The following is a 16,521-nucleotide window of genomic DNA, read 5'->3' on the forward strand; positions in this document are numbered from 1 at the left end:
AAGTTTACACTTTAAAATCAATAGTTTCCATTCATGAGTGTGAATTTGTCTACCTTCTTTGTAGTCCATACTTTCTCTCTTTTTATGGTTTCTTGATATGTATAATGATTTTTTCCACCACCCAAATCATCAGAATATGCATTTTTGCCACTAAGGTTGCTTGAACTGATGCAGTGTCAGCATTACTAGTTGAAAAGGTAAAACCATAGTTAGGCAAGTGAGTGTTTTGTTGGTAAAATATCACACACTTTATTTAAATTTTGGCTGAATCCCCCACCTTGGGCCACTGAATTTGCTGAAGTTGAAAGGAAATTTCATGGCTCGATGACCAGTCTGCAGTTCTATGTCCTCATCAGAAAATTAAGGTTTGTAGCATTGCTTTTTGCACAGCGCTGAGGACTCTAAAGTGGGCCATGTGTAGCTAGACCTACAGCAAATGATGATTGCTCTCATGATTTCTCAGGGTGAGTTTTATTTGGTGCATGGACCATGGTATTCAAATTACAATGGATACATAGTTGGAAACTTTTTTTTTTCTTCTTTCTAATTACGTCAAGGAGACAGTTTCCATGTGGCAGTTAGTATATCCTAAACATCACTCTAACTTTACTTTTCTTCCTTTTAACAGAGAAAACCTCCCCCAGGCTGAAAGTTTTGCTCTGAAATTATGTTGTGGTTGTTTATGGTGATGATATGTTTCCCTCTTAAATACATCTATTTAAGTAAAAAAAAAAAAAGCTGACAAAATATATAAAGTACATCATAATAATGACCCATAAGTGGTTGAGAATGTCTAACCAACATTCCCCAAACGTCAACATTCTCTCCTAGTTTCAAGTTGTAAATGAATGTTCTAAATGATGTTTTCCTTAACTGAGGTGCTTCAATTCAGCAATTGTTTTGTGAAGTCAAGACTTAGCTATAAAATAGAGAAGGGCAGAGCTGGCAGAGACCAATGGGGGCTGAAACACAATAACGGGGACCACCACTGTCATCCACAGTGAGCACGGCCAATTGTAAGGCTGCAGCTGTCTTCACTGATGCAGTTGATCCCTGGACGTAAATCACAGCCTCCCAGGGAGGGCGATTCATCGCAGGGGCCTAGGGAGCAGCTGTTAGGAAGGCAGCGGGCACTATTCTTCCTGCGTTGGCCAAAGAAGCTCAGATCTCCAATCTTCTTTCTGTTTTCATGGAAAGTGAACCTTACAGCAGCCTCACGTGGTCATTCACATGTGGTCATTAGTAACGGCCATCTGACTACCTAGATGGGCTCAACTAAAAATGAATTGAAACCTCTCTTAAAGCAAAGCTCTCGGTTTCTTCGTTGGCAAATATTTTCTCCCATTCTGTGGGTTGTCTTTTTGTTTCGTTTATGGTTTCCTTTGTTGTGCAAAAGCTTTTAAGTTTAATTAGATTGCATTTTTAAAATTTTTGTTTCTATTTTCATTTCTCTATCAGGTGGATTAATCTCCAACATATACAAACAACTCATGCAGCTGAATAACAAAAAAAACAAACAACCCAATCAAAAAAATGGGTGGAAGATCTAAACAGACATTTCTCCAAAGAAGACACACACATGGCCAAAAGGCACATGAAAAGATGCTCAGTATCTCTAATTAGTAGAGAAATGCAAATCAAAACTACAATGAGGTATCACCTCACACCAGTCAGAATGGCATCATGAAAATATGTACAAACAATAAATGCTGTAAAGGGTGTAGAGAAAAGGGAACCCTTCTACACTGTTGGTAGGAATGTAAATTGGTACAGCTACTATGTAGAACAGTAAGGAGATTCCTTATAAACACTAAAAATAGAGCTACCATATGACCCAGCAATCCCACTCCTGGGCATATTCCCAGAGAAAATCATAATTCGAAAAGATACATGCACCCCAATGTTCACTGCAGCACTATTTACAATAGCCAGGACATGGAAGCAACCTAAATGTCCATTGACAGAGGAATGGATAGAGACGATGTGGTACATATATACAATGGAATATCACTCAGCCATTAAAAACAACGAATTAATGCCATTGGAAGCAATGTGGATGGGTCTAGAGATGGTCATACTGAGTGAAGTAAGTCAGACAGAGAAAGACAAATATCATATGATATTGCTTATATGTGGAATCTAAAAAACACGGTGCAAATGAACTTATTTACAAAACAAAAATAGAGTCACAGATGTAGAAAACAATCTTATGGTTACCAGGCGGGAAAGGGGGAAGAGAGATAAATTAGGAGCTTGGGATTGACATATATACACTACTGTATATAAAATATATAACTAATAAGGACCTATTGTATAGCACAGGGAACTCTACTCAATACTCTGTAATGATCTATATGGGAAAATAATCTAAAAAAAGAGTTGATATAGGTATATGTATAACTGATTCACTTTGCTGTACAGCAGAAACCAACACAACATTGTAAATAAATTATATGCCAATAAAAATTAAACAATAAAATAAAATAGAATAAAGCAAAGCTCTCTTAGTCCTCGTGGCATTCCCAGTGTCTTGCACTGGGCTTTGCATGTTTTTGCCCTCTCAACAGTCATATACCAACCCTATAACTTTGACCGAGTCACCTAACTTCTCTGAATCTTAATGACATTTTGTGCCCAGTGGGTAGGGAAGTGATTTTTACCAGGTTCTTATTATATGCCTCTACTGGGCTGGGCACTTTGGCCTTTCCAAGCCTTAGAAAATCATACTTTATTGGGCTGCAGAAAGGATTCAATGAGATGAAATGTAACTATCCTCTGGTGAAGAGACCCAGCACAGCTCTCATCACATCTAAGAATGATTAAACACTGTAAACTACAACTAGAGACACTGCAAAGTTACAAAACATGAAAGTCTAAAGATTCCAACACCACTGACATGGCTGACAGTAGGCTGGTGTGATCCAGACAGCAGAGGGGCTCATCTGGAGATCTGGAGAGCATTATTTTAGACATTAGAAGCTTGGACACAGACAGGTAAGGCCTAAGCACCTTCGAAGCTTGAGTGGCAGAAATATCCCTAGAATCTGGGCCCCTCTGGGCGCCTAGCCCTGGATGTACATCAGATTCATCTGGGGAGCTTTGAAAAATACTAATGCCCTATAGTGATGCTCTCAATTAAAACAGATCCTGGAGAACAGTACTTTTTAAAAAGTGTACCTAATTATTTCAATGTAAAGCCAGGATGAGAAACATTGCCCTAGAATCTATAGCTTCTATTTCAAGACAAAATAGGGTTATGGTGCCTAATTCTGTCAGGTACAGATGGGAGATGCTGTTTAAGTGTTTTTCTTTCTTCTTTCCTATGCTGTGACAGATATTATCCTAGTACTTTAGAAAAATCACATACCTCCTCACCACAATTCTATCTCATGGGGCTGGTTATTTTCTTTCTACCAATAAGGAAAGCAGGACTCAGAACTGTTTAAGAGCTTCCTGAAATTTTACAGCCAGAAGTGGCTCAGCAGGGATCCAAACCCCGTCCTGCTGGGTTCCCACATCCTACTCTTTCCAATGTAAAGAAATAGAAAGAAAATAAAAACCCTCTCTTCTCCACACTGAACAACCTCATCATCTTTGATATTTATTCATCCTATTTTCTTATTTTTTTTTTTGCAGTACGCGGGTCTCTCACTGTTGTGGCCTCTCCCGTTGTGGAGCACAGGCTCCGGATGCACAGGCTCAATGGCCATGGCTTACGGGCCCAGCCGCTCTGCGACATGTGAGATCTTCCTGGACAGGGGCACGAACCTGTGTCCCCTGCATCGGCAGGCGGACTCTCAACCACTGCGCCACCAGGGAAGCCCCATCCTATTTTCTATCTCCTTCTCTGAGTTTGGGCCAGTTCTTGTCATATTAGACGACTTGGTCAGGAATTTTAGGGACAATGCATTTCACATTTCCAATTCAGATGATGTTCTATTACTGTTGTTGTTTCCAAGACACTCATTCTTTGAAAACAGAAATCAAAAGAGAGGAAATCTGGTGACTCTTGGTCTGGCTCAGACCCTCTGGAAACTGCCTCGCGGGGTTCTAGGACATATGCATACTGCAGTGAGTGAGCCCCTCCTTTTGAGGTCAAAGGGACAGACTTCTTTCCAAATATATTATATGCGGTGGCAAAGGCACCAATAGAAAATGGCTCAAGGTAGTAACTGTAACACATGTTGGTAATAAATATGTGCTAGGCAGGTACTGATAAGCACTTGATAGAAATCATCTTATTTAATTCTCACGTCAGCCCAGGAGGTAGGCAGTAGGCATTATTCTTAACCTCACTTTACTGCTGAGAAAAGCCTTGGGCTTAGAGAAGCAAGTCATTTGCCTTGGGGCAGAGTTTCCCAGCCTCTGGCCCACTGACCTTTTGGGTCTCATTACTCTTTGTTCTGGGGGAGTTCAGCACACTGCAGGGTGTTTGGCGGCATTCCTGGCCTCTACCCACTAGATGCATCCCCAGCACCCAAGCTGTCACGACAAAATGTCTCCAGACACTACGAACTCCCCTGGGAGCAAAGACATTTCCACCCCCCACTCCCCCGCCCCGCTCCCAGTTAAGAACCACTGCCCTTCCTCTGCTAGTTTATAAGAAGGAGAACCTGCGTTTTGAGATGGGGACAGGGGAGAGAGGAAATTGCACGAGGAAGAGCAGGAGAGGTTTCTGCATGGAAGATGTATGTTTGTGTGGGCTTCTAAAGGACAGAAAGGGAAGAGGCATTTGCCAAAAAAACTAAGGGGGAAATGGCATTTTCGGCTCTTTTACGTTCCGCCATCAGAACCAGTGATGAAAGGGTTTTCCACAGAAGTGCCAAATGTGCCTGATATTTTGAATTTCTGTATGCACGAGAAATGCTCACGGACGAAATAGTGCCCTGCACCTCACCGGCTGATCCAAGCTCGCAGTCAGAAAGCATCCCTCACTCTGGGCAGCAACACGAGGGAAACACAAGTCTATGTTCTGACTTCTAAAATAAGGTGATTTTGGAAATCTAAACTCTCTCGGGGAAAAGAAAAAGAGGTCCTTTCGTGTTTGTGACATTTTTTGATCAGAGCTGGCTGCTCGGCTGCCCGGTGCCCCATACATTTGGGAGCGGGGCTCTGGCATCAGCACTTAATACCAGAGGGTTGGATTTTTTTATATTTCTTTGTCAAAAAGGCAATCACGTTTTTGACAAATGGGTTTTCACGTGCGCGGTTATACTTCTCCGGCCTGGGAGATGGGAAGCTGCGTGCCGATATTGGTCCTCATACAGTCTGAACCCCTTTCAGTTCCGGCAATGATAACATTTTCTTTAATAACTAATTCACATCGTAAGTGAGCCATTCTTCCAGTAACTGATTTTATTACAAAGAAGGTGTATTTTCCATTAAGGAGTCAAACTACAGGTTTCTGAGGTGCTTTCCCTCAAGGTATGGGATGGCTGTCCCCACCACGTTGGGCAGCCCATTTAGAGAGGCGACTGGTTTGGTTATTGTTGCTCTCTTCCCCCTGCCCACCCGTTCCCTGGTCATCTCACCACCAGCAACAGCAAGACTCTCACCTGGACTCTCTCTGGACTTCGGCAAAGGTGCACCTCTGAGGGAAGAGTGGCTTGCTGCTCGCCGGCTCAGGGGGCAGGGGCTGGTACTTCTTTGGAAGAGTGATGGGCGGCCTGTGTGAAGAGTCACAGTGGGGACCTGAGAAGGTTTGCTGCACAGATGGCTCCTCAGACCTGGAATTCACACAGCCCTGCCCGCTGTGCCCTCAGCTTTGGGCTGGAAACATCAGTTTTGGGGGCGGGGGGTGGCAGCTCTCTACAGGGAGCTTCGAATGTCAGAATACTCATTCTTCTAATCAGCTTAAATCTCTCTCCTTGCAACTTGCCCTTTGGTCTGGTTCAATTTTTTAGAGTGTTATGTACTTTTCTATAGGGTGTCATAGCTTTATCAATCTGCCATCTGTTGAAGTTTTAGGAGGCCTGGAGTAAAAATATGATTACAGCCTTTCCTTCGCTCCAGACTAGAAGACATGAGCTTTTGAATCTCCCCAAAGAAATAGGAAAATGTTCCAAAGTCAATGGGTGCCTCACTCACCCATTTATTCACCCATGCCCTCACTCATTCACAAAGTGTATCGGGCACTGTTGGTAGATGCTGGAGATGCAGAAAGGAAAAAGACACAGTCCTTGGCTCAAGATGCTTCCCTCTGGGAGGGCAGAGAGAGAAGTGGTGAGAAGATGACCAGCCAGGGAAGTAAGTGCTGTGATGGAGGTCCTCACGGGCCCAAGCAGAACAACAGAGTGACTAACTCAGAGCCTAAGAAATCAAGTCTGTTGCTTTTGCTTCCATATATATAAGTATAATAATATTTGCATTTGTATATGTATTATATATATAAATATATATATACTTATATGATTATATACTTATGTACTCTAGGTCCCTTGAAGGCATTTCCCAGTGCCAGGACTCTCTGGCAGATTTCTGTACTAAAAGGAAGGAGAGATTTCTGTACTAAACAAAGGGAAAGAAACAGGAAGCAGGGAAGCAAGGCATTCATTAAAGATCGATAAGTGGAGGTAGATTGAATAGATGACTGTGAATGAATGAATGATTAAAGGGATGAATGAGGCTTATTTAATCTTGTTCATTGACCAACTCATCAGCTTTCAGTATCAGATGTTTGTGTTTCTCTTTCTCAAATTATAGAACTAATCATTTAAGTATATAGCAAAACAAAGTTCTATTTTCAGTGTCTTACCGAGGAGGTGGTAAAGGAGTCTGCAAAAGGAAAGAGAATCAGAAATTAAAGTCCTGGTTCTTTGAGCAGAGCTAAATGGTTAGTGATTTTTTGGTTTACAGGTAGACATGACAAATCCCAACCAAACTTCTAGGTTATATATTTCAAGTGCCACCTAAGCTTTCACATTGTCCATATTCCTATGCGTCTAAAACAAAGGGTGGGTAACAAATGCATTTCAATGCTTTTTCTTACCTTGTTTCCCTTTGTGGGTTTGTCTCCTAAAACATAAGAAGGGACATCAGTGAGTTTATGGAAAATGTCAACAAGCTATTTTCACCTATGGTTAAATGGAAATCATTCCTCTTTGAATAATTTTGGTGATAACGCCAATGAACATTTGTTGAGCTCTTATTAGATACCCAGCACCATGCTAAATATGTTAGTTATGTGACCTCATTCAATGCTTGCCTTTGTTCTGGATGCAGAAACTGGGGTGTGGGGAAGTTAAGTACCTCACCTCCAGTCCCCCAGTTAGTAAATTGTAGAATGAAGATTTCATGGCATGTGGTGTGACCCCTAAGGTCCTCTCTTAACCATTAACTCTTGATTAACATTCTTTTATATATACAGTCATCTTATTAATTCAAGTCCCTGCCTCACACCTTCATCGGACATTTCCAAGCAGAGGAAAATAGCATCACGAAATTTTCCAGATGGAAGGGTTTTCTAAGACGCCAGAAAACAACTGTTTTATTTTACGAATGATAAAGTTAAGGACAAACTCGGTAGGACAATTGCCCAAGACCACCCAATCCTAGAACAGTCTGAATGAGGCCCGGAAAGGATTTTCCCAACTTCTAGGTAGTTTTATTTCCACAATTCAATTCTACTCAAAGACAGTTATTGAGCTGCTACTCTGAACTGTGCACAGGACCAGGCACTAGGGGTAAAAAAGACAAATACAACACGATCCTTCTCCTCAAGGTGTTTACAGTTGTTCTGTTTACAGGCCAAGTTCCAGGTTCTGGGGACATAATTGGAAAGGTGAGAGGCACTGTCCCTGCTGCCATAGGGCTTATAACTAAGAGGGTAGACATGCACTGAAAACACTATTAAAATCATGATGATAATTTCAAGAAGAGAAGGGCATGGTATTGAAGGAACACACAGGAGACTTAAGTTAGTCTGGGGTGTCAGAAAAAGCTCTTTGAGGAAGCAATGCTCACTTATCTGTAAAAATGGATGTGACCTAATAAATGCTGCTTTATAGAGGGTGGGAGGAGTCAGTGAGACAATGTCTGTATCTTATTGTAGGAGACTTAAAACTCAACTGAGCACTGGCTGAGCCTCCTTTCCTTATTTGTGAGACAACAAGGTTGGATTAAATCTGTGTTTTTTAACTTTGCTATGAAGAGTCCATTGTGGTCCCCCTGGGGACTCCCAAGGAAACTGCAGGACTGCAGGATGGGGCGGCTGGTTTCTGGTTCATCACCCCATGTCACTGGCGGGACTCTGCCTCCACTCACTTCCCACTGGATCTCCTCTTAAGATTTCTTTTGGGGAAAGGTCCAGCTGGCCAAAAACAGCACAACACAACATATACTGTCTTGGATGATTTTAAGGGTTCTTCCAGGTCTAAAAATAACTACTTCATTGAACAAAATTACCATTCTCCCTATTTTGTTCTTGGAAAACACTTTTAAACAGATAGGATAGACTTCTCTGCATGAATTCAAACACTGATGGAAGACATGAATCGTAGATGTTCCAGGCATTGTAAAAACACAAAATATGACCCAGAACGTATTTCAGCAACTGTGGCCACCTAGTTGATGTTAGATCTTTGGTTATTTCAATGATATTACTAAAAAACTTAGGCCACAGGATGCTTCTTTAAGGCATGAAATTAGAAAACAAAACTAACTTGCCCTCATTTTATTGTGCATTGGCTTCAGCAGTAGAGCTCCCTGTGGAACTACCTTATGGCTTATTCTGATGACTTTCCCTGTGAAGCTAGATGTTGGCTGTCTAAGACATCTTTTTTCATAGCTACCACTATAACTATTGGGGATCAATTCAATTCACTGGAAAAAAAATTCAATAAAAAGACTGAGCATCTGGAATTCGATAGGAACATTCCATTTATTGCTTCAGAGATATGTATCCCATTTGCTTCAGTGACTGTGAGTTTAGAAAAGGACATCTCTCTTGCTTTTATTCATTTACTTATTATTGAGGCTGTAGTGTATGTCAGGCATGGATTCATTTTTAATACATTTATTGATGTAGGTTTTGGGGAATATAATGTCAAAAAAAGTTGCTATTCTCATGTAAACTTACATTCCAGTGGTAGGAGATAGAAAAGAAATAAACAAAAGTATATGATGTCAGGTGATGACAGGTGCTACAAAGAAAAATGAAGTAGGGTGAGTGAGAGATGGCGGACGGGGCTACTATTTTTCAGACAGACCCCAGAAGGCCTTTGTGGATAGGTGATGAGAACAGAGGCTTGAAGAAAGTGAGGGAACACACCATATGAACACCTGGGCAAGAGTATCACTGACAGGGGGAGCAGCAAGTGCAAAGACTCAGAGGTGGGATGAGCACAAAGGGGCACTACTGTCCCCACGGTGGTGGTGGAGGGGTGCCCAGATCACACAGGGTCTTGTAGGCTGTGGTGAGAACTTTGCCTTAACGGTGGTGCATCTTTTCCCTACACCGTCTGTGAGTCGTGTGCCTTCATTATAATGTAAGGTTTTCCCTGGCATCAGTTAGTATCCCCTTCATTTAAAAACTGTGTGTGGGGACTTCCCTGGTGGCGCAGTGGTTAAGAATCCACCTGCCAATGCAGGGGACACTGGTTTGATCCCTGGTCTAGGCAGATCTCACATGCCGCGGAGCAACTAAGCCCGTGTGCCACAACTACTGAGCCTGTGCTTTAGAGCCTGTGAGCCACAACTACTGAGCCCACGTGCCCTAGAGCCCTCACGCTGCAACAAGAAAAGCAATGAGAAGCATGCGCACCACAACGAAGAGTAGCCCCTGCTCGCCGCAACTAGAGAAAGCCTGCACGCAGCAATGAAGACCCAACATAGCCAAAAAAAAAAAAAAAAAAAAGGTTAAAAAAAATCTGTGTATGCAGATTCCACTCCTGGGTATATACTCAAAGAGAAATGCAAACATACATCCATACAAAAACTTGTACATGAATTTTCATAACAGCAGTATTCGTAAAAGTCAAAAGGTAAAAAAAACACCCAAATGTCCATCAACTGATGAAAGAATAAACAAGTATGTCTGTACTATGGAATGTTATTTGTCAGTAAAAAGGAATAAAGTACTGATACATGTTACAACATGGATGAACTTCTAAAACATTGTACTCAATGAAGGAAGTCAAAAGACTACATATTGGATGATTTCATTTATATTTTAAAAATCTAGAATGGGCAAACCCGTAGAGATCGGAAGTATATTAGTGGTTTCTTGGGGAAGGGCAAGGGTTGAGGAACGGCTTCTAATGGATACAGGCTTTCTTTTTCGGTGATAAAATTTTCTAAACTTAGATTGTGGTGATAGTTTCAGAATTCTATGAATATACTAAAGTCATTGAATTGTACATTTTAAATTAGTGAATTTTATAGTATGTGCACTGTATCTCAATAAAGATGTTTAAAATATTTTTTAAAATGTGTTTCTGATATTATATGCAATATCAAAAATCCTGAAGCCTTCAGCTATGTCAAATATATCTAACAGCAGTAATTTATGCCATGAGCTTCTCTTATTTATTGCTTAGATAACTGAAACGTTATAGACTAAGAGGTAGAAACGAACTTCAGGGACTCCACGAGGGAGAACACTAGATCAAACAGGTGAAATAACTTGTCATACTGTCATACAGCTTTGATAATAATTCAGATAAAATTCAACCATATTTTTTTTTGCGGGGGTGGGGCTTGTTCAAGTAAGTAATAACAACTCAGGTATTTGACATACTGGAAGAAGATGAGATTTGGAGCTGAGTTTCTTGAGTTTGAACCTTGATTCTGCTACTACTGTGGGTAGGGTCATGGCAGGATCTCAATAAATATTAATGAAATAAACAAATGGATTGAGGAACGGTTGCAATTTCTCATCTGGAAAAGTGAGACATGGTTACTCATACTTCATGGGACTTCGTATGTGGAATAAATGAATTGATGAAGTTCACGTGATGGCTTTGAATGCATCCCCACTGTAACTAGTATTATTGTGTAATGGAAGATTAGAGGGAAAATGGCAATCGACCCTCCTGAGGAGGTACACAAATACCCCAAATGCTATGAAAAATTCCCTGTCCCATCAGAAGACCCAAACAGTTGTTATTCGAGATAGTTCCCATCTTGACATTCAGTCAAGCAGTTTTCACTAGGAGGAGGCTGGCATGCTCGCCATCTGTTGGCTGCATGTGTAATTAGCACCATCTGCCGAGACTGTGTCCTTATTTTGCTCTTCAGTCTGCAGTAAGGCAGTTTTCACTTCTGCTGAAAAATGTATTGCTTCTTGGGAGATAATGTAGTGAGCTGAACACAGCATTGCTGTAGAATCTATTACCTCCATAACTTGTAGGGTGAAGTCATGAACAAATTCTCAACTTCAGAGGGTTCTGTGAAGTTAGAGTATCGCGAGACCTGCATGTGGCATTTCGGGGTGGGGGTGGGGGGCTGGGAGGATTACTGGTGCCAGCTTATAGGAGCTGGTTGTTAATTTTTCAAGATTTTGCCATGCAGGTGTTAAACACGGCCATTATTAAAAAATAATTATGTAAATGTACACTTAAGTTATTTCAAAAACAAAGGTAGCATCTGCTCAAAACTCATGACTTCCTAGTTATTCTACCACATTTATCTATGCTGTTGAAGTTATTTACCTCTACTGTGTCTATGATGGAAATACTAAAAAATGGTATCTCTTCCCAACTACCTGTTCAATGATCATGTTGGTAGCTTGAACTCTGCTGTAGGGGAAGTATTTACACCATGGAAATTGGCAAATGCTGCAAATTAGGGTTTGATTTATTGCTTTACTGCTTGTCTATACTTAAAGAGATGGAGAAAATGTTGACAAAGCAAATTAAATATAAAAGTGAGTTGTGTCTGTACGTTGTTGCATTACATTGTAAAAAGAGAAAAATTGAGGAAATATACTTCTGATATTGAAAAACTGTCATCTGACTCAGCTAAGAAGCTGTTCATGTAATTACATCAATTGCAGTCATCGTTTGGCTGCAGATACAAGAGTTTAGAAAAAATCAGTGAAAGCACTCTGTGAAAATCAATTGGCTATATAAAATTTATGATAGAGTGTTGTATATTTTACTATTATTTTAAAACTGTGTGCTATATACATCCTTTTATCAGTAAAATTTATAATAGGTCTATATATGCATGTATGTACATACTATGTTTTTGAGATGCAATATTTTCTTTAATATGTCTGTGATGAGCATAATTACTTTTTAAAAAAATAAAGACTATTTTTTTTAGAGCAGTTTTAAGTTTACAACAGAATTGGAAGGAAGGTACAGAGATTTCCAATTTATCACCTGCTCCCACACATGCATAACCTCCCCCATAGTCAACATCACTAGCCCAAATGTTACATTTTTTACCAAGGATGAAGCTACATGGATACATCATAATCACCCAAAGGCCATAGTTTACCTAAGGGCTCACTCTTGGTGTACATTCTATGGGTTTGGACAAATGTATAATGTACTCATCATTATAATATCATACAGAGTATTTTCACTAAAAATCTTCTGTGCTCTATGTATTTATCTCTCTCCCCAACTCAGACTCTTGGCAATCACTGAACTTTTTACTGCCACCATAGTTTTGCCTTTTCCAGAATGTCATATAGTTGGAATCACATAATATGTAGCCTTTTCAGATTGGCTTTTGTTACTTGGTAATATGCATTTAAGTTTCCCCCATGTGTTTTTGTGTTTTGATAGCTCATTTCTTTTTAGCACTGAATAATATTCCACAGTGGAATGTCTGGATTGTACCACACTTTATTTATTCATTCACCTACTGAAGGACATCTTGGTTGCTTTCAAGTTTTTGGTAATCATGAATAAAGCTGCTATAAACATCTGTGTGTAGGTTTTTGTGTGGACATAAAATTTCAATTCCTTTGGTAAATACCAAGGAGTGTGATTGCTGGATCACATGGTAAGAGTATGCTCAGTTTTGTAGGAAACTGCCAATCTGTCTTCCAAAGTGGCTGTACTATTTTGCATTCCCACCAGCAGTGTATGAGAGTTCCTGTTGCTCCACATCCTCACCAGCATTTGCTGTTATCAGTGTTTTGATTTGGGCCATTTTAATAGATGGATGGGGTATCTCATTATTGTTTCGATTTACATTTCCCTGGTGACATATGATGTGGAGCATGTTTTCATATGCTTATTTGCTACCTGTATGTCTTCTTTGGTGAGGTCTCTGTTGAGGTCTTTGACACATTTTTTTTTTCCCCCATTGGGCTGTTTGCTTTCTTATTGTTGAGCTTTAAGAGTTCTTTGTATAGTTTGGAGAATAGTCTTTTATCAAATGTTTCATTTGCAAATATTTTCTCTCAGTCTGTGGCTTGTCTTTTTATTCTCATATATTGTCTTTTGCAGAGCAGAAGTTTTAAAATTTTGATCAAGTTCAGCTTATCAATCATAGATCATGTCTTTGGTGTTGTAACTAAAAAGGCATCACCATACCCAAGGTTATCTAGGTTTTCTATGCTATCTTCTGTGAGTTGTATAGTTTTGATTTTTAATTTAGGTCTATGACGCATTTCAAGTTAATTTTTGCAAAGGGTGTAAGATCTGTATCTAGATTTATATTTTTGTAGGTGGATATCCAATTGTTTTAGCACCATTTGTGGAGAAGACTACCTCTGCTCCATTGTATTACCTTTGCTTCTTTATCAAAGGTCAGTTGACTCTATGGGGGTCTATTTCTGGGTTCTCTGTTCTGTTCCACTGATCTATTTTTCTAGTCCTTCATTAATACCACACTGTCTTGATTCCTGGAGCTTTATAGTAAGCCTTGATGTTGAGTAGCATCAGTCCTCCAACTTTGTTCTCATACCTTTTTTTCAGAGATTTGGATATTACACATTTACCACTGCTTGTGATCTGGTTTTAGTGCTACTACTGATGTGCCACGTGACTTAGTACAAGTTGTTTGGCTTCTCTGAGCTTTGGTTTCCTCATCTGTGATTTAAATGGTTGGAAGAGAAGATATGTGGGTTCCAAGAATTTGTTTCTTGATAGAAGGGACAATGATGCAATAGAGTGGTCACAAATGGGATCTTTGAAATCATTCGTGTTGGGTTCTAATCCCCCCTCAATCACTTACTGAGTAATCTTGGGCACATTATTTAAATGTTCTGGGCTTGTTTCCATGTCTGTAAAATGCAGATAATGAAGTGCAGGTCCTTGGATGGCCAAGCTTAAATAAAATGATACTTGTTTTTCAATTAGCTCCTAGTCAGTTTGTGCTAAATATATGCAATACCCTTTATCTATGAAATATGATCATCACAATCAACGCTTTTGGAAACATACCATCCGTGTAATGTTCTGTAATTAGAGACATAGACTCTGAACAAAATTGGATAAAACCTGGCCTCAGTCGCCGTATTTATTATGTCTAAAAGTTTTATGATGTATAAAAGTGAACCTTTAGGATTTCACGTCCTGATGATTAATTGCGGAAGCGTCCAAAGAAGCAACTTACGATCCAAGTGGCTAGTGCATATTTCACAAGGCCTGTTTGAGAAACCTCTCCACGTCTGTGGAAACTTTCAGAAATTAATTCCAGCAGTAAATTGCTGAAACCATTCTTTGGATTGAGTGGGGAGGGATTAAGTTAGGCAAAGCCAAGGATGTGGGAGGGACCTGCCAGATTTAACAGTTCCTCAAATAAGGTTGGAAAGTGCAGTTTCTTAGGAACATGTATGTCAACAGCTGCATCTTGTTAGTGACAGATGTGGGATAGAAGCATCTTTCCTAAACAAGCCCAGGAGACATCTTTTCCGCTGACCTGGATGTCTCAGGAAAGGTGGGCAGGCAGGGTGAAGGGAAGGACTGAGGCTTCAGAGGCGATGACATGGGCAGTGGGGTGGGTGGATTTGTATGTATGGACCATATCCATGGATTCACAAAATGCTAGAGGCCGTTGTGTTCTCCCATATTTCTATAGATGGGATATTAAGGGCCAGTAAGGGAATATCATTTGCCTAAATTTGTAACGGAGCAGGACCCTATGGGATCTTCCTGGGACAGGCCTTCCGCCATATCCTCTGCTTTATCTTCTCTGTGAAGTACATAGATAAGTGTATTTGATGCACATTTCCTGAGTTTTTTTTACGGATGTGAAAACCCTGCACCACACGGAAGATGTTAACTACTTGATGACTATGAGCACACAGCCCCCAGGCCTCCTGGAGCCTAAGGACTGGTAATATTAACCCCTGTGACACTGCCCTGTTCCTTCACCATCAGCCAATCAGAGAACAGTGCATGAGCTGATCACATACCCTGTGACTGCCCACCCCCTCACCTGGCTTTTAAAAATGCTTTGTTGAAACCCTTAGGAGCTCAAGGTTTTTTACAGGATGAGCCACCAGTCTCTTTGCACGGCCCTGCAATAAACTCTTTTCTGCTCCAAACTCCTATGTTTCAGTTTGTTTGGCCTTCCTGTTCATCGGGCACGTGAACTTGCACTCACAAATTCATAGCACAGACAGAGACAGAGCCAGAAGCAGCCAGGCTTCTTGACTTGCCTTTTGCGGGCCTCTACCTAATGGGATCGCATGGCTGAGGATCACAGGCTCGTCTCTGGTTGGTCCTATGACAGCCTGCCATGCTTATCTAATACGCTTTTATTAAAATGGGTTAAATTTTAGAGTTACTTTAGTGTTTACCATGCATCCACTATGTGCTCAGCACGGTGCCATGTGTTTGCTGTAAGGAAAACAATGTTTAGTAAACTTTGGTTTTTGTGATTGAGGAGCTTATTTTTATATTCATTGATAACAGATTTATTGTGTATGCTCCACACCAAAGTAGATAGAGCATGAGATGGTTTCAGCCTACACAGAGAGGCAGGAATACATTCCAGTGTAGGGAGAATGGCAGAGGGTAAAAGAGGGAGGAATGAATTCCAGAAACCATTAATTCAGTTCAGTATCCCTTTGTCAAGTGTCCATCACGTGTCAATAACCATGCTATAGGATTTGCGTTGGTTATAAACTTTAAAACAGACAGATGTATTACAATGTACGTGCGTTTCCTCCCCTTTAGAGATAAGGAAACAAACTTAGAGAGGTTACGTTCCTTGTAGATTTCACATTTGGAAAGTGGTAATGCTGGGATTTGAACGCAGGTCTCCTTGTCCCCAAATCTAACATTCATGCAACCATATTTTAGCTGCTGCTACATCTCAAACATAATTAATTTCCCCTGAGGTCATTGTCTCACACCTCAGCCCAATGTCCGTTGCTGTGTGAATCCTTCCCAGGATTCACAGTTCTTCTGCAGGGGCCAAATTAAGTATGTATGTACTTTTTTGAGTTCCAACAACACTTCGTATAGACCCGACCAGACTGTGGACTCCTCGTGGTCTAAGGTCTTCTGTGACTCAATGCCCTGGCACAAAGTGATTTTGAATAGAAGTGGCATTCTCCCCTGGCAGTTATCACACGATGTTGTAACTGCCTTGTTTTCAATTCTTCTAATTGTG

The 16,521-nt window shown here is 40.6% G+C and overlaps 1 protein-coding gene across 1 annotated transcript in view; it reads right to left on the minus strand.

Moving 5' to 3' along the window:
- The window catches only part of CLNK (cytokine dependent hematopoietic cell linker), a gene marked incomplete at both ends in the record, with an annotated part of 105,721 nt that overhangs the window by 40,747 nt on the left and 48,453 nt on the right, over positions 1-16,521 (minus strand). Inside the window, 3 exons of the mRNA XM_082838133.1 lie at positions 5,556-5,666; positions 6,755-6,774; positions 6,989-7,014. Coding sequence (XP_082694259.1) covers positions 5,556-5,666; positions 6,755-6,774; positions 6,989-7,014 — 157 coding nt within the window. The remainder of the gene's footprint in view (positions 1-5,555; positions 5,667-6,754; positions 6,775-6,988; positions 7,015-16,521) is intronic.

This window comes from Leucopleurus acutus (genome assembly GCF_964270905.1).
Source record: "Leucopleurus acutus genome assembly, chromosome: 4".
Lineage (NCBI taxonomy): Eukaryota > Metazoa > Chordata > Mammalia > Artiodactyla > Delphinidae > Leucopleurus > Leucopleurus acutus.